At 38.4% G+C, this 26,990-nt stretch overlaps 1 protein-coding gene across 1 annotated transcript; it reads right to left on the bottom strand.

The window, feature by feature from the left end:
* Positions 1–2,512: 2,512 nt before the first annotated feature.
* On the bottom strand, positions 2,513–25,169 carry MCHR2 (melanin concentrating hormone receptor 2). The gene is made up of 5 exons (XM_044236297.1): positions 24,988–25,169; positions 16,519–16,728; positions 11,800–11,994; positions 9,029–9,148; positions 2,513–2,828 (listed from the first exon to the last, which is right to left on the bottom strand). The coding sequence occupies exons 1-5, from the start codon at positions 25,167–25,169 to the stop codon at positions 2,513–2,515; spliced, it is 1,023 nt and encodes a 340-aa protein (XP_044092232.1).
* Between the last annotated feature and the right edge of the window lie 1,821 nt (positions 25,170–26,990).

Raw genomic sequence — 26,990 nt, 5'->3', positions numbered from 1 at the left:
CACACTAGACTGTGTTAAAAATAACTCTATCTTAAAACTATATCAGGGATCATTTCTATAGTTTGTTACTAGAGAAGAGTCTCTGAATGTGTAAAAATAATGATCTTTCTGAGTGTTATTTTTCTCATCTGTAGCATCTCTTAATCTCTAAACTATCTTTCAAGTCCAAGATTCCATGACTTCTGTGATACCGTAACCCATGAAAAGCAGTAATTTCTAAGACTTCACGTATAATACAAGTGCCTCAATTTCTGAGAAGTCAATGTGATAGTACTGTTCGACGATTAGCCATATTTAGGACACATTTTACTAATTCTGAATGCTTTATGTTTTGTTCAGAAGAAGCTATATTAAGGAAATGTGAAATCCTTTATATAAGAAAGCCTTACAAATACAAGCTACAAGCCATAAGTAAATAATTATACAAGCATTATTCATTGATTCATATTATTGGTCAAAATTTAAATGAGGTACCTTAAATTGAATAAGCATATAGTTCTGATTGTAAGTAATGACCAATTCCCAAGTATTAATTAGACATGGGAAACTGATCATTAACTTGTCTTGAAAGTAAACATGTACACATATCATGGGCAAAAATACAAAACAGAGGATCTCTATCAAACCACCTCAGCAAATTTCCATCTGTGCATGTGTGTGTGTGTATACATTTATGTATAGAAAAACTGTATAGAGGCACCGAAATGAGTTTAATAGTCACCCTTTTTATTTTTAGTTTAATTAAATGTTAAAGTTCTTTACAAGTCTTAATACATACAAATTAAATCACTAATCAATTTATATACTGGAATTTTTGAGGCCTGTTGGAAATGCTATTAGAAAAATGTCTGTTGGTTTAAAGTCATTTAAATCTTTAAATTCATAATATTGTCTGTATTAGAAAAGACAATGGAGGTAAAGTCTTCAGCTATTTTTCAATTACCAGATGACAACATCTGTGTATGACCCATGGTGGTGGGTCTTCAGATATCAGGGTTACTCACTGAACCCCGACTATGCACCTTAGGGAAGTGAGAAGGAAGGGCTTTACTGTAGCTGTGACCCAGCTTCTTCTGACCTTGTAAAGGAGCACCTAGGCTCTGGGTGTAGCTCTGTAGAGTTCAGTTAGAGAACTGACCTATATCAGTCTCATGTTGCTTACATGACCTTTAACCCAGATATGTGTTTACATATTACCTTGTTTCAAAATGGTCTTTAGAAGATCCAGAACCAAGTACTTTGCGTCAAAAGTCATGTGTCTTGACAATTGAGATGTAAAACTTGACATTACATTGTTAAAAAAAGGTGGTCTCTGTGACTCTTTTCTATAAAGGGTAGATTAAAAATCAGTTTAAGACATCCACGGAGCAAGTGATTTTATGATTTAGATGAAGGAGGTGGATTTATAGATTTCATCCACAAACAAAATAACAGTTTAACCTTTGTTGAGAATACAGGCTATAAAAGTCTTTTTTTTTTTTCTTTCTATACAAAGCACATGTTTTATATAAGCCCAAAGAGGAAGAGACAGATGTGGTGAATATCTACAAATTTAGGGGTATTACTTTTGTACTCCTGAACAAACATATACTGTACCTAAAGAGAATGTATAGAGTACGTGCTTAACATCCTGAAGAGTACTATCATTAATATGCAGATGCTGGTTTCTGTAATTCATAAGCATGAGAACAAAGCTAAATGCAAAATATGCTTAAACCATTGACTAACTTCTTATAGACATTAGTTATTTCCTTATGGGGCTATACAAGAAAGCAAAACTCCCCAAATTATTGACTTTCCAGAATGATAGTTATAAGTTGCCAAGATGGTGCTTTCAAAGGACAGAAACAGGAAGACCTGGATTTTAGTCCAGCTCTTTGTACTGCGTAGCATCAATCTATCACTTAACCTTTCTGAGGCTAAGTAAATTGAGGTAATACATACCTTATGGGTTTGTTACCTGTGATCTTACATATTGCATATTTTCAATACATGGTGACTATTACGCTAACAAGTGGAGTTGATTATCAAAGGCATTAGATGGGACCATATGAAAATTTGTAGATAAAAAGTGGCCAAATTTCAGACCTCATTGTACAATGTTCCCCTCCTAGGAACCTCAAGAGCACTGTTGCAGTGAGCCAAGTATGGATGGCAAGGTCCTTTGTGACCTTGGCAAAGGATTCCTTTGTGAGTTTTCAGTTAATAGTCATGGGATGATCTTTTTATCAATGACTAGTTTATAATACACTGAAATGACATCCACAACCATGGAGTTCAGGTATCTTAGACCATCCCATTCCTCACTTCCAATGCAGACAAATATTTACATTTTAGTAAAGTTAGCATATTAAAATCATTGCATTTGAATGGTTACTTGTCCATTCCATGCTCCTAAGAGTCACAAGTGCACAGGAAGGATGGACACAAGCACACTGCTTCACCTGCCCTTTCTAATAATACCAATAACATAGGCAAGTCTATCTAGACTTTTGGTGATCCATACAGTTTCCTAAAAGCTTGATTTCAAGGTATTTTCTATATTGTTGATTTCCCTCTCAGTCACTCTTCTTGGCACTTGAGGCAGGCGTTTCCGGAAATTTCCACTCAGCATGATGTAGAGGAAAGGATTAATGCTGCTGCTGGCATAGCTGAAACAGATGGAGAGATAATAGCCTACATGGAAGGCCAGTGTGGGCTGCTCCATCTGTAAATTCACCAGTTGTATCACATGGTAGGGGGCAGCACTCAGGATAAAGACTGCCACCAACACCAGCACCATCTTTGTCAGCTTCATCACTCTCTCTTTTGGAACACTGGGGTTGTAACTACAAAGGAAACATTAGGATAGACAGAATATAAACCACCATAGAAATTGTGGGCAATGATTTCTTAGAACTTCATCAACAGAGATGTAATGCAGTTACCATGTGCTCCCAGATGTGTTGTGATGAGAAGAACAGATTTTGCTCCAAAACACAGATCTACAGTCTAACTGTGATATAATATCAGACAAATCCAGATTGGGAACATTCTACAAGATGACCATTACTCCTTAATACTCTTGAGGTCATGAAAAATAAAGAAAAATTAGGAAACTGTCATAGACCAGAAGAGACTGGGTAGATATGACAACCAAATGCAATATGGTATTCTGCATTGACTCCTAGACCAGAAAAAGGACTTTAATGGAAAAACTGGAGAAATCCAATAAGGGATAGAGTTTAGTTAGTAGTAATGTCCTAATGCAATATTCTTTGCTCTGACAAATGTATCATGGTAAGGTAGAATATTAATGGAGAAACGAAGTGAGGCATATATAGGAACTCTTGCTACTGTTTATGTCACTTTTCTATTAATTTAAAATGATTCTAAAATAAAAAATATTTCAAAATTCCCAAGCTTTATCATGTTATATTATATTTATTTTATTTTATTTTTTTTAAAGATTTTATTTTATTTTTTTTTATTTATTTGAGAGAGAGAGACAGTGAGAGAGAGAATGAGCGAGGAGAAGGTCAGAGAGCGAAGCAGACTCCCCATGGAGCTGGGAGCCTGATGTGGGACTCGATCCCGGGACTCCAGGATCACGCCCTGAGCCGGAGGCAGTCGTCCAACCAACTGCGCCACCCAGGCGTCCCATCATGTTATATTATATTTAGACATTTAATAGAAATGTTCCAGGGACATAGTTGAAGCAGATGAATAAGCCTGGGGAATAATATAAAAAAAGCACAGCAACTGAGAATTGTTGTAAGGTAATGATTCCTCTGTAGTTTATCACAGCAGGCACCATCATTCTTCTAACTTCTTCCATTTTGAGGCATAACTGGACAGTATGAGTTATGCTCTTTGCATTTCTGAGAAAAGTGCTATGCACTGACCATCAATGAAAGCTTCTCAGGGGACAACTCAGGGAGAGTGCCTTATAGTTCAGTGTGACTGCAACTCTGGCAGATGCCTGGTTTGACCCAACTTAAGCCCAAGGCAACCCCATACTGATCCATTAACAACACAGAAATAAAACCTTGCCCATAGGAGGCAAAGAGAGCCATTACTGATGACTGGACTAAAGGGAAATGCAGTTCAGCCATAATAGTAAGGACATGCAACATGTATGGGAGAGACCCCTGAAGTGTCAGGTTCTGATGAAATAAAGGACCTCTTTTTCAGAAGGCCACTACTTTCAAGAGCAGAAGATGTAGCTGATATTCCTAACACATAGAAACAGACACAGAGTTAGATAAGATGAGAATCAGAGGAATGGGCCCCAAAGGAAAGAACAGGACAAAGTCACAGAAAGAGAGCCAAATGAAATGGAGATAAGCAAAATGCCTGTTAGGGAATGTTAGGGAATTTAAAGTAATGATCATAAAGATACTCAGTGGACTGGAGAAATTACTGAGAGTAAAAATACACTAGAGAAAATTAATAGTAGATTAGAGGTATGTGTGCTGGCAAAGTGAGCGCAAAATAGTATAATAGAGGAAACAGAAGAATGGATCAGTGACCTACAAGACAGAATAATGGAAAGCAATCAAACTGAACAGGAGAGAAAAGAAAAAATTAAAAAATTAAAATAGATTAAGGGAATTCAGTAACACAATCAAGCATAATAATATTTGCATCACAAGGATTCCAGAAAGAGAAGAGAGAGAAAAGGGGGCAGAAAATTTATTTGAAGAAATAATAGCTGAAAACTTTCCTAATTGGAGGAAGGAAAAAGACCTCTAGATCCAGGAGGCACAGAGAGCTCCCAATAAAACCAACCTAAGGAGATCCACAGCAAGAGTAACAAGATAATAATAATTAGAGTAACAAGAAACAGTGATAAAGAGAGAATTTTAAAAGCAGCAAGAGAAAAGAAAGCATTTACAAACAAGGAAACTCCTTAAGACTTTCAATTGATTTTGCAGGCAAGAAGGGAGTGGCATGATATTTTCAAAGTGCTGAAAGAAAAAAAACCCTGCAACCAAGAATGCTCTATTCAGCAAGGCTATCATTCAGAATAGAAGGAGGGATAAAGAGTCCCTCAGACAAGTAAAAATTAAAGAAATTCATCACCTCTAAACCAACCTCAGAAGAAATATTAAAGGGAATTCTTTAAGTGGAGAGGAAAGACCATAAGCAGGAGTAAGAAAAGCAGAAAGCACAAAAGCTGCAAAAATAGATGTATCTATAAAAATCAGCCTAGGGATTCATAAGATAAAAGGATGTAAAGTATAACATCATATACTTAAGATATTGAGAGGAGAGAAGTAAAAATTTAGTGCTTTTAGATCTAGGGTTCAAACTTAAGAGACCACAGACTAGTATATGCATAAAATGTCATATATAACCTAATTATAACCACAAACCAAAAACCAGTAATAGATTAGCACAATATAAAGAGAAAGGAATCCAGGTATATCACCAAAGAAAGCTATCAAACCATGAGAGAAGAGGGTAAGAGAAAAAAAAAAAAAGAACTATAAAAACAACCATAAAATAATTTTTAAAATGACAATAAGTATATACCTATCAATAATTAATTTTAATGTAAATGGACTAAATGCTCCAATCAAAGGTAGGGTGACTGAATGGATAAACAAGTAAGACCCATCTATATGTTGCATACCAGAGACTCATTTCATTCCTAAAGACACATGCAGTTTGAAAGTGAAGGGATAGAAAACATTCATCATGCAAATGGAGGTTAAAAAAAAAAAAAAAAGCTGGGGTAGCATTACTTATATTGGACAAAATAGACTAAAAAAAAAAAGACTGTACAAGAGACAAAGGATAGATACTACATAGTCATAAAGGGAACCATCCAACAAGAACATGTAACAATTGTAAATATTTATGGAAACAATATGGGAACACCCAAATACATAAAGCAGATATAAACAAAAATGAAGGAAGTAATTGATACTAATACACTAATAGTAGGAGATTTTAATACTCCACTTGTATCAAAAGATAGATCAGATAGAAAATCAACAGAGAAACAGTGGCTTTGAATGACACATTGGACCAGATAGATACAAGAGATACATTCACAACATTCTGTTTGAAGAGTGGAATACACGTTCTTTCAAGTGCACACGGAACATTCTCCAAAACAGATCACATGTTGGGCCACAAAACAAGTCTTAAAAAATTAAAGAAGATCGAAGTCATATCATATATGTTTTTCTGACCATATGCTATGAAACTAGAAATCAACCACAAGAAAAACAATCTGGAAAGAACACAAATACATGGACGTTTAATAACATGCTACTAAATAATGAATGGGTCAATCAAGAAATCAAAGAGGAAGTTTAAAAAATAGACACAAATGAAAATGATAACAAAATGGTCCCAAATCCTTCAGATGCACCAAAAGCTGTTCTATGAGGGAAGTTTATAGCAATACAGGCGTACATCAAAAAGCAGAAAAATCTCAAATAAACATCCTACTCTTATATATAAAAGAGCTAGAACAAGAACAAACAAACCCAAAATCAATAAAAGGAAATAAATAGTAAATAATATAGCAGAACAAATGAAACAGAAACAAACAAAAAAACCCCATAATAGAACAGATCAATGAAACCAAGAAATGGTTCTGTGAGGAGATAAATAAAATTGATAAAACATTAGCTAAACTCATTTAAAAAAAAAAAAGGGCTCAAATAAAATCAGAAAGAGAAAAAAATAACAACCAACACTACAGAAATGGAAAAGATAATAAAATATTATGAAAAATTATATACCAACAAATTAGACAGCCTGAAAGAAATGAATAAATTCCAAGGAACATATAATTTCCTAAAACTTAATCAGAAAGAAACAGAAAATTTGAAATGGACTGATTACAAGCAATGAATTAGTATCAAAAAGTTCCCAACAAACAAAAGTCCAGATCAGAGGGCTTCACAGGTGAATTGTGCCAACCATTTAAAGAAGAGTTAATACCTGTTCTCAACCTATTCCAAAAAATAGAAGAGGGAGGAAAGCTTATTGTTTGAGGTCAGCATAACCCTGATACCAAACCAGATAAAGACACTACAAAAAAAGAACTATAGGCCAATATCTATGATGAACACAGATGCAAAAATCCTCAAAAAATATTAGCAAACCGAAACCAACAATACATTAAAATCATTCACCACAATTGGGATTATCACTGGGATGTCCAAAAATAAACCCACCATATATATATATATATATATATATATATATATATATATATATAGTCAATTAATCTTTGGCAAAAGAGGCAAGAATGTGCTATGGGAAAAAGACATTCTCTTCAACAAATGGTGTTGGGAGACTGGACAACTACATGCAAAAGAATGAAACTGGGCCGCTTTATCACACCATGAATAAAAATAAACTCAAAATGGATTAACAACCTAAATGTGAGCTCTGAAACCACAAAATCCCAGAAGAGAGCACCGGCAGTAATTTCTCTAACATCAACCATGGCAAGATTTTTCTATCTAGGTCTTCTGAGGCAAAGGAAACAAAAGCATAAATAAACTATTGGAACTATATCAAAATAAAAAGCTTCTTCACATCAAAAGAAACTATCAACAGAACAAAAGGACCACCTACTAAATGAGAGAAGGTATTTGCAATGACATACCATAATAGAATTACCATATGATCCAGTAATGTACCACTGGGTAATTACTCCCAAAATACAAAAACACTAATTTGAAAAAGATAGATGTAACTCTGTGTTTATTGCAGCATTATTTATAATAGCCAAGATATGGAAGCAACTGCAGTGTCCATCGATAAACATAGATAAAGAATGCGTGATATATACATATAATGGAATATTATTCAGCCATAAAAAGAATAAAAGTTTATCACTTGCAACAACATGGGATGAGCTAGAGAGTATAATGCTGAAGGAACTAAGTTAGAGAAAGACAAATACCATATGATTTCACTCATACGTAGAAGAAACTAAACAAATGAAGAAAGCAAAAAAAAAAAAAAAAAGAGAGAGAGACAAAAAATAGACTAAAACTAGAGAAGAAACTGGTTGGCAGAGGGATGTGGGTGGAGGGAAGGTTAAAATACGTGAAGGGGATTAAGAGGGGATTAATTAAGAGGAAGTTATGGGTGGGAAATCTAGTGATTTTGTCTGTCAAAAATAAATACAGTAGTCCAGTCTAAGGACAACACATTTTAATAATATTTTAAAAACCCAACATGTTATATATTCACTGACTCACTCAAACAACTTGGCATAGATAATTTCAAGTAGAAAATAATTTTTTAAAAAGATTTGTTTGTTTGTTTTTAGAGAAAGAGAGAGCACGTGTGCATGGGAGGGAGGGGCAGAGGGAGAGGAATGGAGAGCGAATCCTTAGCAGACCCTCCCCAACCCCCTACCCCTCAGTGAGCATGGAGCCCAGGCAGGGCTCTATCTCAGGACCCTGAGATCATGAGCTGAACCAAAGTCAAGAGTCAGATGCTTAATGGACTGAGCCACCCAGGGCCCCCTAGAAAATAATTTAGATTTATTCATAGAGTTTTATAGACAAATATCTTTAACGTTTCTTCCCAAGTCTATTGTCTTAGTAAGTCTTTGGCTTTACTTAGTACTAATTAATCTTGTCCTAAGTATTCATGTGTTAATGAAACCCCTATCCTCCAAATTAAAAATTTAAAACATAGAAGTTAGAAAGTTATACATGGCATCTAAGATATTCATATATGTACACAACTCTGCAAAATGTACAAATAAAACATTTAAATAACATTTTTGATGACGAACATAAAGATATTCTTTAAATAGTATCTTGAGTTCTGTTTACATTTTTATGAAACCATTACATCAGTGATTGTGACATTTATCACTGAGAGATACTCAAATAGCTGCTTCGGAACTTGTCCTGTTTTCAGAAATCACTCACGTAGACATTAATGCCCATACGTCTAAATGAATGTTTCAAGTGATTGTTGTTTAAATTTCTGTTGTAGATGCTTTAGGATCTCTGAATTGTTCTTTCAACAAGTAAAGCAAAATAGGGTAAACACTTACCATCTGGCATCCTTATTCTGTTGATACATTTCCCAAGTGTAGCATAAAATTAAAATATAGCACACCAAAATCAAAGGCAAAGGAAAAAAAAAAGTTGTTATCGTCAAATAAAGTGTATACCTGTAAAATGAGAGAGAGAAAGAGAGAAGACATAACTGTCATATTCCCAATGCCAGGAACTTTTACAGTTTATGAGGCATGATTCTCTAATTTTTGGGGGCTTAAGATAAAAGTCTTTGGGGAAAAGTTAAGGATTTTTGTTGCTTTTACATAGAAAAAAATAAAATAAGATAAAAACAGAGAGGGGGGTAAACCATAAGAGACTCTTAACTATAGAGAACAAACAGGTTCACTGGAGGGGAGGTGGTGGGGGGAGATGGGGTAACTGGGGGATGGGCATTAAGGAGGGCACTTGATGGAATGAGCACTGGGTGTTAGTATGCAAATGATGAATCCTTAAATTCTAGTCCTGAAACTAATACTACATTATATGTTAGCTAACTTGAATTTAAAATCTTGAAAGAAAAAAAAAGGTCTTGCTTTCCATTGTCTGCTAGCAACAGTGCTTATCCCTTCTCTAGCCAAGCCCGAGGCTACGACGAACAGGAGAGAATATGTATTGCCATTACCTTTTAGTGTTGTTAACAACAATAATGAACAGCAGGTAGCATATATTATAGAGTAGGCACGGATATGAGTACTTTACATACTTTAAACCACTGAATTACTACAACCCCATGAGTACAATTGCCATTAGTATTCTGTTACAGAGGAACAAACTAAGGCACAGTGGTGTGAAGTGGCTTGCCCAAGGTCATCCAGCTAGTTAGTAATGAGCATCTGGGTAGGATGAACCCAGACCGACAGTTGAGCTGCACAACCCACGCTTGTAATCAAGGCTCCAGATGGTCTCTCAAAGGGCCTGTTGTGAAATAGGCCAGTCTTTTCCTCCATGCTCCCTCAGGGGAAATTTTCAGGTAGACCAACTCCATTTCTGTACAGATGCCAGGTGTCCTCCTTTCTGGGAAGAAGCCTGGCGTTGGTGGAAGCAGGCAGCCCACGTTGGGTGGGTGTGGACAGGGTGACAGGGAGAGAGAGCACCTGGGACCCAAGGGACTCTGAAAGCTGTACAGTGGTTCCAGTCTCAGTTCCCCATAAGAACTTAACTCTAGGAGGATCCACAGAGGCTAGAACTTCAGAATATCCTTTATGACAACTAACCAAAAAGAACAGAAGCAGGTTCTGGCGCAAAACTGTGAATTATTTCTTTGGCAAAGGCTGAAGTCATACAGTCATTTCAGATTGGGCTCCTCTTTAGATATGTTGGGGTCCATATTAATGTATCAGCCACTGGTGATTAAATATCATTTCCCCGGGGCGCCTGAGTGGCTCAGTGGGTTAAGCCTCTGCCTTCGGCTGGGGTCATGATCTCAGGGTCCTGGGATCAAGCCCCGCATCGGGCTCTCTGCTCAGTAGGGAGCCTGCTTCCCCCTCACTCTCTGCCTGCTTCTCTGCCTGCTTGTGATCTTTCTCTCTGTCAAATAAATAAATATCATTTCCCTTTAGATTGGTAGATGGCTTTTACCTGTAAGTGCAGCCAGTGCTGGTGGGAGAAATAACGAATAAACAATAGATCCTCCATATGTTGCAGTCCTCTGGAGATTTTCATTACTGGATTTGTAGCCTTGCAAGGGCCTCTACCACCATCTCTCTCAGGCCATGACTATATGATGCAGAAATCACTCATCTATTCAACAAGTGGTGTATGGGAAAAAGGAATCCTCCAGAACGACTTGAGATAATCTATGCAAAAAGCACCTAACACAATACGTGGCACTTAGTAGGCCATCAGAAAATTTTAGTTATAGACTCCAATGTTGTGTTCAAAATTTCAAATAAAATTTTTCATTTAATTTTTCTTTTCAAGTTAAAATGTGAGAAATCCCTGGGTTGGCTGCTGTATTAGCTGCTGAGAGCTGCTGTAACAAATTTCCACAAGCTGGATGGCTTGAAACAACAGAAATTTATCGTGTCCATTATGATGACTGAAGTCTGAAACTAAGGTGTTGGCGGGGCTGGCTTCTTTGGGAAGCTCTGAGGGAGAATCGGTTCCATGCCTTTCCCCTCGCCTTTGCTAGTTTTGGGCAGTCCTTGGTGTTATTTCACCTGTAGATGCATCACCCCAGTTTCTGCCTCAGTATCCACAAGCTTTCTCCTGTGTGAGTCCCTTCAAATCTCACTTCTCAGGAGGACACAAATCCCTGGATTTGGGCCTGGCTCTAATCCAGCGTGACTTCATTTAATTTAATGATATCTGCAAAGACCCTATTTCTAAATAAGGTCACATTCACAGGTCCTGAGAATTAGGACTTGACTATCTCTTTTTGGGAGGAACACCATTCAACCAAACTCCAGTGGCATACCGATAAGGTCTGAGTTTCAGTAACTCCTAGACCCTTTTGGAAATTTTGCCTCTGCCTTGATTTTTGTGTTTCTGTTGTACCTGGTTGCCATGGACTTTAAAATCCATATTTAAATATATTTTTGTCCACTGAAGCTACGTAATTAAACTCCAAATCTTTCTCTAAGGGTTACCCTCCCCTTAAAATCAAACTACCAACCTGATTGCGGAAAGCAGAAAAGTAAGCGGGGAGACTGCCCCTTGGAGGGTCCCCAAGGACACTCTGCACGGCTGCTCACACGTTGACAAGGAGGATGAAGCACTCCACAATTTAATTCAACTCTATTTTTCTTAAGTTTTAACAACCTACCGGAGTACATCGTCAGGGGATGTTAAATCAAAAGCACAACTCTCCACGCCGTCTTTAAATTTGATGACCTTCGAGTAGACCCAGACAGGCAACGCCAGAATGAAGGAAGCTGCCCAAAGGCCCAAATTGATGCGGATGGTCTTGTACCTCGTTCTCCAACTTGTAAGTCGAAATGGTTGGACGAGAGCCAAGTACCTGCAAAGCCCGTTAAGAAGGGTTTAGGAACAATCAATAAAAGCACTGAGCTCCAAGGATGAAAGGTTCATGACAAGAGTAAATTATTAGTATTATTATCCTCCCTGAAGCACACCTCTATCAGGGTAGAAGAAAGTTATATTTTTTAAGAGCTGGCTGGTACCTGTAGAGAAAACAACTCCTGACCCCGCAAGTCTGAATAAACCACTCACTGAACTAGCTGTCGTTTCCACGAACACACTGATAATGGTGAAATTTAGCCCTGTGCAAACTCTCTCTCTACAAAGGTGCTTCCCATGCAGGCTAGGCTCTGGGAAAACGTTGTCTGTGAGTGGGGGTTTCCTCCAGGAGGGAGAAGCCCTCTTTACTGATGCGGAGGCAGGAAGGAGGCAAGTGCTCTGGCCGGTAGGAGACTCTGTTGGCGGGATGAGGCTCTGGCCCACTGGGACAGATATTTTGCCCAGATGGATTTCCAGTGGGGGCCACAGGCTCCTGGAGGTTCAGTTCACAGAAATCACAGTGAGGATACACAAACGTGACTAGTACAGACAATGCAAATTCCTCGAGGAACTTAGGCTGGAGCCCAGAGAGGGGATGGGGGCTAATTTCATGGGGAAAGGTGTTTTGTTTCTTCTCTCTCTCTCTCTTTTTTTTTTTCCCATTTCTGATTCAGAAAAAAAGGATAATCATGAATTAAACATGAAGTCCTGACATACCATATGTATTTGGTTCTCTAGGAAATCCAAGAAGAATTTTTCAGACCCAACTGAAAACTAAAGAGGCTAGACCCAGAAGAAAGAGTGTTTGTGAACGCGCACTTCTGCTGGAGGTGCAGGTGTTGGAAGGCAGTATTTGTAGACATTACATTAACATAAAATATGTTTTGATGGTCATTTAATATTTAAGGAAGATTTAAAGAAGATTTAAGGAATCTTCTTAAGGAAGATTTATAAAAAGAAAAAAAAAATATTTTCCCCTGTTCTTTCAATTGTGCATAAAAGGCAGAACTTTCTAAGGGATACTTATTAAGGGACCATTTGGCATGAAGGGAGACTTTTGAGGCCCATGGTACCTTAGCCACTCCTCCTTCTGCACACGGCACCTTCATTACCTGTGGCTAAGGAAAGAAGGACTCCTCCCCCCACCCCCTTGCTGGGGAAGGGAATGAAGCAGTGATTGTACAGATGCCCAGCCATCATTCTGTCGGGGATTAAAGGGTGAAGGAGTCACGGCATCAATAGATTAGGGAATCTTCTCTGATTGTATCCTCACCTCAACACCTTCCTTCCTCCAGCTGAAAACCCCTCCCTGGTTTTCCATTGCCTTTGAGATAAAATTCAGAATTCTTACCATGGCTTGCAAAGACTTTCTTCACCTGGTACTGCCCGTCCCTCAGGCTGTAGCTTGTGTCAGTCTCTCCTTGGCCTTCCTTCAAGCTCTCTTCCCTTTCAGGGCCAGGTGTATGCTATCCTACCTGCCTGGCTCCGTCTGATTGCTCTTGCTCTTCCTTGGAGTCTCTGTTTAACAGTCTGTGTCTCAGAGAAGCCTGACCACTCACTCTATACAAGGGCCCATGACTATATATGCAGATTGTAGGGGAACTCTCCTTTCCCTTCCTAGTACCTATCATTGTGTGGAAATACAGATTCACCTATGTGACTCTTCACTTAATATCTGTCTATATCTCAGGAGTGGAAGCCCCACGAAGGAAGGAACTTTGACTGTTAGTTTAATGCTGCTGTTTCTCCTATATCCAGCATAGTTCCTGGCCTATAGACATACTCAAAAATTTGCTGGATGAGTGAATAAATGAATAGGGGGTTTGGCTTCTGCTTACTGACTTTTGAAATTCTAGAGAATTTATTTACAAAAGTAGTCTAGGCAGCTTTCATTTGGAGGTATATATTTTTAATATTTTGGATGTTTACAGAACTTTTTTGGTATTGATTGGGAGGTAGGCACCCATTTTGGAAACACTACACATACATGTGGATATTACTTATCAGAGAAAGAAGGATGAAAATGATCAGAAACACTTGAAACTTGGGCTCTATTGAATTCACAATTAAAACACTTAATGTAGGACGCCTGGGTGGCGCAGTTGGTTGGACGACTGCCTCCGGCTCAGGGCGTGATCCTGGAGTCCCGGGATCGAGTCCCACATCAGGCTCCCAGCTCCATAGGAAGTCTGCTTCGCTCTCTGACCTTCTCCTCGCTCATGCTCTCTCTCACTGTCTATCTCTCTCAAATAAATAAATAAAATCTTTAAAAAAAAAAAAATAAAACACTTAATGTATAAGCAATAAGGCTTGCTGATGGCACTGACATGGTCAAGGCCATGGTTAGGGCCTTGCAAAGAGAAGTACATTTCTTTTTAAAAAATTGCAGATATTGTTGAAGTTTTATGCATATAGTACAGTTGGAACTCAAAGAAATGCTGAAGAGGAAAAGGTTCAGTTTTATAGAAACTTCATTTTTCTCTGGTCATGTAATCGAGTGAGGGCAGAGAGAAGGATAAGGGTCCTAGTGTCAATTCTGAAGTAAAATTTTAGCATAGTGTGTCCACTAGATTTAAAAACAATGAAATTCAGGTGTATAAGACACACATGCACATGCACACATTCACTCACAGTAAAAGAACCTGTGAGCCTTAGGAAATGTGTATAGCCGGTCTGTTCCAATGAGGACAATGTCCGTTCTCTTTGTTTGCGTAAGAGGTTTACAGAAGACGTACGATTTCCCTTATTTAAAGAAAAAGCCAATACTCTCCTGCTTTCAGGGTTTAGGGTTGCAAGAAATTTTATTATCTCTGAGAATGGGATTACAGTTGGTAAGACTTGTACTTAACTTTCTTGCAGTGGGCCTGCCCTGTGCGGAGCCCTCTCCCTGTGTTGGGATGCTGGCAGGCTCACCAGCCTTTACTCAAGACACTTTCAGCCTTGGCTGGCATCAGCTGAACTAACCAGACCTACACAGTACATTGATTTTAAAAATGCAGTGTTAATTATAAATTGAGAAGCATACTCTATATTTTGAGAATTCTTTTACAGGAAAGCAACAGGTTATAAAAAGTACATTGAACATCACCATCATTATTCATGTCTGAATAATAATGATTCAGTGAATGATTTCTTTAAACCTTGCTATTCCTTCGTTAATTCGTTTGAAAAACTGTTCATCACTTCTCCACCCCAAAGGCACATGTGGAAGGGTAAAAGAGACAGAGTTGAGAAAGGAGTTGCAGATGGACCCAGGGAAATTTAACATAGCCCTCAAGACTGAGAGTCATTCATTCATCAATATTTTCTGAGTACCCCTGTGCCAGGCACTGTCACACAGATACTTGGGATATATTAATGATCAAAGACCCTGCCTTTGTGGAATTTACGTCTGAGGGGCAGGGGAAGCTGAACAATAAACAGTACACACATACATGCACACACAAAATAAACTAAACTATGTGATATATTGGCAACAAGGGAGACAGATAAAGCAGATCGTGGTGGGGCGGTTAAGTGTGCTGGCTTGGGGTAGGGATGGGAAGATGGATGGAGATTTTATGTGGGTTGGTCTCTGAGACAATTCCCGTTATGCATATTATTGATCTTTAGGGCTTGTTTCTATTTGGAGAAAGCTGCTAAGACCTAGTCTGGAGGTCCTAGCTTCTGAATGATGCAGGGACATCCTAGTTTGCCTGCTTCCTACAGAGGCCAGTTAAGGAGGTAATTACTAGCAACCTGCACTCTCTAAAGACAGCTTTGTCCTGGACTGGGCTCCACCACTCACTGGCTTCACAAATACCCACCATCACTATTGTCTCCTTTAATAACATTAGTTTACATTGTTGTAAACTAATTTTTTACATTCCAGGTCACAGTCAAATGCACTTCTAATGATGTAAAATGGTAGCATTTGCATTAACCAGTCATAACAAGGGGTATAAAAATTGTAAAGTATGGTCTTCCTGGTACTGGAACATCTCTTTATAGCTATTCAGGAGCCCAGATCTATTCCCCAGATTCCTTCAAGCTGCTAGGTGATCACAGGAGTCTGTGAGATATTGAACATACCAGTGAGATAGTGAACATACCAGAAAGAGCCCTGAACAGAGTGAGGAGACCTACTTTAGTTCTCAACTCTGCCACTGACTTGCCAAGTGCCTTCAGAAAAGCCGCTCACTTGTTGCGACCTCAGCTTCCTTATTGAAAGAACGATGCACTCATTCTGGCTTCCAGCTTTTCATGATTTCCAGATATTATTTTTTAATCTTTCAGTGAATTATAAATAAAACTAAAGTTAAAAAGAATGATTTTCAAAAAGGAGATTTTAGTGTCTTAAGTTTTCCATTAAAAAATGTATTTCTATGAAAGTTGGAAAGATTTTTAAGTCCCCCAATGAAACTAGCAAAGGAAGAGGAACTTGGCTGTTACAAACCAGCACCAATGTTGCTTAAGTTGGGATGACAGTGGGAAATAACAGGCACTTCTGAATTATGTTAAGCTATTTCAAAGTTTCTTTACTTACCTGTCCACACTCATCACGGTCATGATGGCGCTACAAGCAAACTGGTTGCAGGTATCCAGCGACGTGATAATGGTGCAGAGGGGCCCCCCAAACACCCACTCTCCTCCCCGGGCCCACTGATGAATAAGAAAAGGCATTCCAATGATGTGAACCAGATCAGCTACAGCCAGGTTGCAGATATAAATGTCAGGAATGGTTTTTTTCCTGGACCTGAAAGAAAAGCATGGAAACTAAGGATTGATATTGACCGTATGCACCTTCTTCAATTTATGCCACCTGTTGCAAATTGTTGATTGTAAAAATGAATTTTAAAAAGAAGTTAAAGGAACACCTGCCCAAATGCACATACAAATGCTTAGTCTTGTGCATATTTAAACATTCTGAACTATATATCTAATAATATATATATCTAATATATATATATTGAATCTAATATTGAATCTAATATATATATATGAACTATATATCTAATAACTAACTGTGGTAGCTTAAAAATATGGCCACAAAGTCTCTGATACTGCTTTTGAAAGGTGGAACCTAGTTCCGTCACTTTGAGGGTGGTTGGGCTTAGTAACCCACTTTTCACACATGGAATATGTCACACATGACAATGTGTGACATAGAACATAAAGACATTATAGGGTTCCTCCTTGCTCTCTCTTGGATCACTTTCTCTGGGGTAGCCAGCTGCCATCTTGGGAAGATACTCAAGCAACTCTTTGGGGATGTCCACATGGAGAGGTCCACATGCTGTCAACAGCCAGCACCAGTCTTCCAGGTGTGTGAGTGAGCTACTTTGGAAGTAGATGCTCCTGTTGCCTTGGAGGGGAGTGTAATTGCTGTTTGGTGAGAGACTCCAAGCAGGAACCACCCAGTTAAGTTGTTCCTGGATTCTCACCCCTTGAAATGGTGTGAGATAATAAATGTTTATTGTTTTAAGCCACTAAGTTTTGGAGGTAGTTTCTACATAGCAACAAATTATACCAACTTGAAGCTTACTCCAGGGAAAGGCTAAGTCCTTGCTTATGCCTATCACCAAAGATAGCAGAACAGGGAAAACAAATGGTTTCCATCGTATAATGCATTTTTTTTCCCCCACTGAAGTGGAAGTCAATCCTAACCGGTCATTGCTAAAGAAATTTCAACCTTTACTTAGAAATATCCTAAGAAACTTTAACCCACTAGCAAAGACTATAAATTAAGGTGTCAAAATCCAGACAACGTAAGAGAAGAAATCTGAAAAGGGTAAACAGGTAGAGGCAGGGAGGATGATCTCATGGCTTCTGCTGAGGGGAGTGATTTCAATGCTACCTAGATATGGCACTCTTCTTCATAGGCAAAAGAATTTCCTAAGAGCAGAAATTTATATTAAAAATTCACTTGGTCCCTGTGTTCAAGGAGTTGTGACATACAATAATAAACAGGTAACATCTTTATCTGGGAGATGATATTCGTTAATTCAACAAATATTTTATTGAATACAATTTTAGGTCAAGCATAATATTGTGCTCTGGGGCTGCAAAGCTAAATAATCTATAAACCAGAGCATCAAAGAGTTTGTACTGTAGATACATCTAAATACACGATCCCGTAGGGTGATGAGAGAAAGCTAGCACAAGCACAGGGACCACACAAAACAGGCCTCTGTCCCTCCCTTGGGGACAGTCAAAGCAGTTTTCTTGGAAGAAGTGGCATCTGAACTGAGGACAAATATGACTTTTAAGAGCATATAAAAAATTAGCCCTAAGATTATGTCACAGTTGCTAGTTCAGGGCTTTGCTCCTTGCTTGGAGGCTAGTGTGCGTCTTTATTATTCATTGGCTAAAAATTCTACAGCCCGTGAATTTTATTTCTAAGCCAGTGAATCCTCTTGTGATACTAGTCAGCGAGGATATTTTACCCAGGCCCTGGCAAGTCCACGTTGTGTGGGAAGTTACTGCCGTTGAGTACTTAACTCAGCAACCACGCTCTGGGCGTTGGCGATGCCACTATAAATTATGTTGACTCCTTGTCCCCAGCAGGTGGTGACTCATATCAGAAAGACCCCAAATGAGACGAGATTTGAGGAAAAGATCTTGTTGTCAACCAGAAGAGCAGCCAAGGATTGTCCTTGGTCTCTCATCCTGTCTTCTCCAGGCCTGTGGCAATGGGAGATGGGCAGGGATGAAGGATAGACCCTAGAGGTCAGGTAGAAAAATTTCCACATTGAAAAACAAAAAACAAAAAAACAAAGCAGAAACACCACAAAAACTCCCATAAATCTTAGCCTATAAGCAGATGTTATTTCCATTTGAATTGGGATATAAAGTGCTTGCTTAGGGTCTAATTACAGCAATTAGATTCACGGCCCTTACTCTTCTCCAGACAGGACCCATCATTTACTGATAATGAATTATGGTAATTCCATTGTTGAGGACAGTTCAGGCCATTAACTGGCAATTAAAAAAATTAAGTGTTTCTAAATGATATTCTGTATAGAAAAGGAGAATTCTGAAGCAAAAGATGATCTGGGCATAAGATAATAGGGCAACAAAAATAACACATTATATCTATTACTGCTTTCTTTACTCAAAGTGACAGCATAGAAATTAAAACACAAATAAAGAGAAATTGTAAAATCTCTACCTATATAACTTGCATTCTTTTTTTAGGTCTAATTTATTTCCAGATTTTCCATTGCCAGGCTTCATTAGATTTCTATCTCTCATGTAACTTTTAAAATAAAAAATGTAGACTAGCGTGATCATTTTAGCTAACATGTTTTCCATATGGTTAACATGGCCATATCTAATGTTCACTAATTTGGAGAATGATAAAACAAATTATGGTTTTCCTCATTACCCTGCAATAAATTATATAGTTGTTATAAATCATAGTTTGCAAGGATATTTAATCAAAAGGGAAACATACTGATTCAGTAAAAAATTCCTAATTATGTATATAGCATACATTTATGTAACATCTAAATAATGTATGGCAACATGTGTTTAAAAATATGTTGCAATCATTTATCTATTGGTTACAGTGATTACCTATTGGGTAATAGTAATAGGACTGATTTTGACTTTAAAATTTTTCTATTAAGGGGTGCCTGGGTGGCTCAGTGGTTTAAAGCCTCTGCCTTCAGCTCAGGTCATGGGATCGAGCCCCGCATCAGGCTCTCTGCTCAGCAGGGAGCCTGCTTCCCCCTCCTTCTCTCTCTGTCTGCCTTTCTGCCTACTTGTGATCTCTGTCCGTCAAATAAATAAATAAAAATCTTAAAAAAAATTTTTTTTTATTAAATATGTGTTTACATTTTACAGTCAGAAATGAGAATATATGCTATGGATTAAAGAAAACTGCTGAAACATACAATACCACACACACAGGAGGCCGTTTCACTGGTCAGTTTGCTCTCAAATCCATTCCCCACCTCCTCCAACTGTGTTCCTAGGTGTCCTTGCCAACTGGTTTTTGGTTGGTTTTGGCCAATAGGAAGCACTACTGGGGGGAAACTGGAAGATGGAGGAGAGGAGAAGCCAGGGCAATTCCTTGTTCTTTCTACTGTTGGCATCTCTGGGCAGTGGCTGCATTCCATCTATGGTTCCACCTTCATCCCGTAGTCCCTGTTCCATGGCCCCAGACCCCATTCTGGCTGTAGCTCCCATTAGGCAGCCCACACTCCTGAGGTCCGTAAAACCACCTGCCTTTTTTTCTCCATCCAGCTCAGGAGCCAGGAGAAGGGAAGTGGTGTTGGGGTGGGAGATGGTGGTAGGACAGGGTAGAAGCTTTCTGCTTTTGTGTATCTCTGGGTTTTCTTACCAACCCCTGTTAGGTTTTTAACTCTAATTGAATTAAATTCCTATTGTGAACCAACCAACTCCAATGGATTAGTAGTGATTTTGTGGAGCACACTGTGCTGGAAAGAATTCCTCATCTTCACCCAGGTACTACTTACAGGACAAACCTGTGCTCAGATTGGAGATGACTGGCATGGATGGGAAAGTTTAGGGTCAAGGGACATATTTGTCAGCCTTGCTCTAGATACATAGTGTAATACAGTTGAAAGAGAATCTGCCTGGGAATTCCATTTTCATTTCTATGCCCTCATAGTGTCCTTGGGCAAGGCATTCAACCCCTTTACATTCCAGAGTTGTTTTGGTGCACTTGGTGCACCACCGCAAGGAGGCTCTCTGAACAACTTTCCATTTCAGGTGAATAGATGTGACTGAAAAGTTCTGCAGTATCTAAAACATAAGGTATGTGTGCAGCAAGGGTACGGTCTATCCCAGCAAGAGCTTACGTATGACTGATACTCTGAGAATGGCTGAGGGCTGGGTCACAGGGAGCCAGTAGTTAGGATTTAAGCTGGCTTGGAGAAAGAAAGAAGCCTTTTTCTAAGTATTTCCCCTCCCCATCTGTCTTAGCAAATGGTCTTCCACCATCAGATTATTAGTGTTCCTTCAGGTTAAAGCATTGACCCTCTTGTAATCTCTGTATAAAATGTAGACGTCGTTAGGAGGGTTTAAAGTAAGGTGTTTTAATAATTCATGGTTTAGTGTGAATTTGTTGACTTTATAGGGAGTTGAGGTTAGGGAATGACAGAACAGGACTTTTTATTTATCGGGAAGAAGAGCATCCCTCAGAGTCTTTGCCTACATGAAGCTGTCTGTCAGCAGACAGGTGAATGATGTGTTCAGGAGGTAGTGATGAGGGACTGATGGAGAAGAACATCCTCTTCTTTGTGGAAGTAGCTTCCCAGGGCCCACTGAAGACTGTGGAAATATAGTTATGTAATGGGGTTAAGTTCGCTAGTCTCTCTCTGAAGACTAAAAGGGAGAAATGATTATGTTATAATTGGCCCAATTTCCCTCCTACATTTTCTAATCTAGCTTCCTTTTGACTAGCTGTGAATTTAACGTGTGACAGACTAGTAATGATCTGGCCTCACTACTTTATAGTCACCTTCCTAATGCACAAATTGCTTCTTACTCTTAAAAATAGCCACACAGAACCTCTTATTCTGGAAACTCCGTCTTCCTCAAATCTGTTTTTTTATACATGTTTCTAGTTTTCCTGTGCAAAGTTAGAAGTTAGTTCATTGCTTTCTTCCCAGTATCACTAATGATCTTACTGATTTTAGTTCTATTCATTTTCTGAGATAAATATTCATCATAAATAGGAGAGTCCCTAAATCTTTAAATGTATCTATTTCTCCTTATTTTTAGTGTAGTTTTAGTATTCTAATTAGGCCACCCATCTGTTAAGAAGGCAACAAGTAAAAGATCATGGCAAGACATGTTGAAAATATTAATATCAAATTGCCTTAAAATTTTTGGAGAGCAATTTTTAAAAAAAGTGTTAGATTAATTCCAAGCCAAAAAAGAAATTAAAATTAATTTGCTTCCACATGACTTTTAAAAGATGAATACATTTTTGGAGAGCAATTTGCAAAGAAAAATATTAAAGTCCTAGTAATGAAAGTTAAAATTAAGTTGCTTCCAAATGTTTTTTGTGAGACTAAAAGATTCATCTTAAATGCTCTGTTAACATATATCTTCTCACATATTATCTATAAAATGGTAATGATACAAAGGACAGATTTTTCACAGTCATTGCAAATAAATTGGTCAGTATGATGGCACAGGTTTTCTTTTTTCTAGTTAAATGGTTATTTGTTTTATGCTGAGAATCTGTTTCCAGGAATTATAGCTCAGTATCGACTTTTGGAAGAGTTCATACTCCACATTTCTTCTTTTTTTCCAGCTTTGTCTCCAGATGGGTAGATAGGGTCAGACCATTATCTATTGGTGTAATTTGAGGGGAACCAAGAATTTTCTGTGTCCCCATATACCTCTTCAATAGCTTTTCACAGTGTCTGAAATTTAACATTGAAGAGTCTTTGCATATAAATGTTGCCTGTAAAAAATGCAACCAGTTCTGCAAAGAACTTGATTTCTCCCCAGGGAGGCCAAGGCTAGATCTATGGGTGTGAGGTACGCTGCATGTATCTCTAGGAGAGGACAGCAAAAATACCAAGGAGTATGAGAGGAAGATGGAAGGAGAAGTGAGCAGGAGCAACAGGCAAACAAGAGAGAGCTAGAAACATTCTCATGTTTCTGACTATTAACCCTCTACTTGGTATTATTTCCTCCTTGAACCTTCCTGAGAATATCTGATTACCTCTATTTTCCTTCCTGGAACTCATTATTTGAGCCATCTTTTTTTTTTTTCCACTTGATTGTTTCTGATGTCTTATATTATTTTTCAATTTTATGTGTTTAAATCTTTTTTAAAAAAGATTTTTATTTATTTATTTGACAGAGAGAGAGAGAGAGAGAGAGACAGCAAGAGAGGGAACACAAGCAGGGAGAGTGGGAGAGGAGAAGCAGGCTTCCTGCCAAGCAGGGAGCTCGATGTGGGGCTGGATCCCAGGACCCTGGGATCATGACCTAAACCAAAGGCAGATGCTTAACAAATGAGCCACCCAGGCACCCTGATTATGTGTTTAAATCTTATCTTTTCCACTAAGTGGGAACTTTTTAGAGTCAGATGCTGCCACATTTCTTTGATATTTTCATAACCCTTGGTGCTGGGCTTGCAATAGGTATTAGTAATACATACTGCGTTGAACTACTTCTAGCACTTAAAAAAATTAATGTAAAATGCTTGATATTCCAGAAACCAATATTGCACCATATGTTAACTACCTAAAATTTAAATAAAAAAAAATAAAGTGCTTGATGTTCACAAATGACTTTACAGAATACAATACAAAATGCCTTGAATTCATTGACAGTAAAATTCTAATATATTAAATAAATCTTCAGTAATGGATGATGTAAAAAATGCCATTCATAATGCTACACTTAGCTGCAGAGATAATGACAATAAAAATTTGAAAGTGGGCATGCTGATGAGAAGCCACCTGGGGAAAGCGACCAGTTATGAGCTTTCTCAGGGAGGGTGAGTGTCATCTCTATCACCATCATGATGGCTGCTCTTGTTCTTAATTGCTTCTGTGATGATTCTTTTATCCACATGGTAGATACACCCATCTTTCTAGTTTTGATGATTTTTAAAAAACGATTTTTATTTATTTATTTGAGAAAGCAGGCAGGGAAGAGCAGTGGAAAAAGCAGGCTCCCACTGAGCAGGGAGCCCAATGTGGGGTTCTATTCCAGGACCCTGGGATCATGACCTGAGTGGTAGGCAGATGCTTAACCAACTGAGCTACCCAAGTGCCCCAATTTGTTTGTTTTTATTAGTGTGGAGAAAATAGCCTGGGATTCTCAATCATGGGATCCGAGTTCAATTCCAGGACTATCACTTTCTAGCTGTGTGATGCTGGACAAGTTATTCTCTTTCCTAAGTCTCTTTCCCTAAATGGGTATAATAATAGTACTGCTCTTTTCAGGATTAAATGAGATTGCAACAGAGTTGCAATCTGCTTTGTAAGTGTAATATGATACGCAAAAGACTGTTGTAGTTATGTGTTAATATTGACCTACTAGGAGGTACTCTCAACTGTGTTTTCTTATATAGAAGCATGGATGAAATTTTCTTTAATGATGATTATAAGCATGATTAGAGACTAGGGCAATAACATTTAAGATCTTATGTTGATTAAAACAAGTAAAGCTTAAATGTAAAAATTATCAGGATAGCAAAGATATCAAGCAGTGATGGGGCACACTGACTCTGCACACTACCTCTGAACCCATGGGAAACAAGTAAATGTATTATTATTTTCCAGGTTGAGCTTTATGCCACAGGGTTGAGAGGACGGAGGGAATTACCTGAGTGAGGTGGGAGATGTGAAGCAAAGCCAGCAGGTGTTGGGAACAGATGGCTCTCAGTTTGGCCTACATAGGGCTGGTCTACACTGAGGGGAACAGCTCACCCTTGGTGACTGCCCGAATCTTTGGGTGATCAGGTGGAATCTTTCTCTTGCCCAAATGAGTGCAAAATAATCTCTTTAACTAACTGGGATGGGGGGGGGCAGAGTTTTTTTTTTTTTTTTTAAGAATAAATATCGAAATTCCATCTTTATTGGCTGTATAACCATCTCTGAGCTGTACACAGGATAACTCCTATTGTTGAAAGTTGAAAATAAAATGGTTGTGTTGTAGTTTTACTCCATGCCTGGGCTCCAGCTCTAGAGATTCTGAATTAATTGGTCTGAGATGAAACTATGTATTAGGGTTTTTGAAAGCTCCCCAGGTAATCCTATAAGGGGCTAAGATTGAGAATCATGGCTCTAAAAATTTACCAACCCAGCAGGAAGCATTGTTTCCGTCTTTTCAATTTGAGTTTTGCAACTCAGATGTTACTTAATATGTGATGCTAATATCTGTAGAACCTTCTTTAATGCTCTTAACCAAATCTTTCCAAAACCGATTTCATTAAGAAAAATCCTATAGAGGGAAAAGGATTCATTTAGTGAGTATGGAATGTGCCTAAATTCTGGAAAACAATAGAAGCTCTTACCTTATTATAGTGAATACAATGAGGACATTGCCAACTAGCCCCATTGAACAGATAATCCCAATCATAGAAGGGAGGATAATTGTATCCACAATTCTGAGGGTTTGATAAGCAGACTCTTTATTGCAGGATTTGTTCAAAAGTTCAGCAGAGGTGTTCCAACAGGATGACTGAAGTGAATTCATTGTTTATGAACTTCCAGTGGTTAAAGCTGTGAAAGGATAAGAAGTGATTTATTTAATGAGTTTTTTAAGCAGTTCCACGAAAATAACATTTCTTTAACTTCATTGAAAAAAGTATTTATTGGGGCCTTCTTTGTATTAATAACCCACGCAACATAAGATTCCAGGTGAATAGGACTGTTCTCTGTGCATTCTGGCCTCACAGATTATCAAAGGGGATATGTAAACAGCAGGTTACAGAGCAGTGCACTGTGATAATATGCATATGTTATCACACCTTATTGTACATTCTTTGAACACTGCTGATACTTACTCAGTACACATTGGTACTGGTCATTTACAGCTGGCATCTGTTCTTATTTGTCTGCGTATCTACTAGTATTGACTAGAACCCCTGCAATACTTACACTGTTAAACATCTCTTCTCTGTCTGCAGTAAAGTGCTGGGGACACCAACTCTGATGATTTGGGAATGGAATGCAACAAGATTTCCTGAGATGATTCCTGGGCTATCTTCAAGGATGAGTAAGAGTCAGCTCATTAGGGGTAACTGGGTGGCTCAGTTGGTGGAGTGTCTGAGTCTTGATCTTGGCTCAGGTCCTGAGATCGAGCGCTGTGTGGGGCCCTGTGCTGGGTGTGGAGACTCTCTAAGATTGTCTCTCTTCCTCTCCCTCTGCACCCACCCCACCACCAGGGCGCGCTCTCTCTCTCTCAAGATAAATAAATAAATAAATAAATAAATAAAATAAATTCATACGTTTAAAAAACAGATCAGTAAAGGACAATGCGGGAAGGAAAAAGTATTATAGCTAGGGGAGTATCACATACAAAGTATAATTATGGCACAGGAAAAGTGTGCTAAAAAACAAGTAAAGAAACTGAAATAGATCTGGAAAATTATTTGCTTCTAAGTCTTGTTTCTGGTAATGGTAAATTGGCTAACTCGGATTAACCCTCCCACTGAAAACAATATAGTATGCTGGACAAAAGTTGATATGTATATGTATGAATATGTGTATGTGTGTGTATACAGCAGTTTAAAAATGTTCAAGATCTGACCAGTGTTGGATGAGATCCTGTAACTGGGAGGTAAGCAGAATATTAAAGCACCATGGCTGTCTTTATCCAGAAGGCATGTATTGTTGCCACAGCCGTTTGAGCTCTGGTTCCATGTCTGTAATCATGTCCAGAGAGAGGTCAAGGCCCACAGCTTACAAAGGTGGAAGATTTTGCAGAAGAATGCTTCTCCTGAGCTGGAGCCCCAGACATTACATCCTCAGGTATGGATGAACTGGATTTAGATTATTCTCTCCTACCTCTGCCACCACTGGAAACTGCTCAGATGGTTGCCTTGCTATATTCGGAATGGAGGAGAAAATGGATCTCTGGGGTTGTGGCTTCCAGAGACCCTTCATTAGGAGGGTCCAGAAGAATCCTCTCTCAGATTTGTACTCTGAGTACTCAAATTAGCCCAGGGACTCTCAGGACTTGAATTTATGGTCCAGGAGTATGAGGCCCCTAGTTTTGGGCAGATGCAAATGCAAATTCTTTTTGAAGGGGAAAGCAGTTATCCCAAGGCCCCAGGGAACTCTCAAAATATTTTTTGAGGTTAATGGCAGCAAGCAGTCAAAGATATAAGCATTACTTATATACTGCTTGAAATGGATTAAACTTAAAAGTAAGACCCTAAATTGTAAAACTACAAGAAGAAAATGCAGGGAAAAAGTGCCTCAACACTGGTCTTGACAACAAGTTTTTTGGAAATGATACCAGAAGTGCAAGGAACAAGAGTAAAAATAAGTAATGAGACTACATCAAACTAAC

Source organism: Neovison vison, chromosome 1, assembly GCF_020171115.1.
Source record: "Neovison vison isolate M4711 chromosome 1, ASM_NN_V1, whole genome shotgun sequence".
Lineage (NCBI taxonomy): Eukaryota > Metazoa > Chordata > Mammalia > Carnivora > Mustelidae > Neogale > Neogale vison.
The sequence above is the reverse complement of the archived record's forward strand: the minus strand, read 5'-3'. Positions and strand labels throughout refer to the sequence as shown.

Excerpts from the sequence above, each read along its gene's own strand:
- MCHR2 (XM_044236297.1), bottom strand. The coding sequence starts at position 25,169 with ATGAATTCACTTCAGTCATCCTGTTGGAACACCTCTGCTGAACTTTTG. Across the intron at positions 11,995-16,518 it reads ACCGTGATGAGTGTGGACAG|GTACTTGGCTCTCGTCCAAC; the intron begins GTAAGTAAAGAA and ends CGGGCTTTGCAG. Across the intron at positions 2,829-9,028 it reads CAGAATAAGGATGCCAGATG|TTACAACCCCAGTGTTCCAA; the intron begins GTAAGTGTTTAC and ends TTTCCTTTGTAG.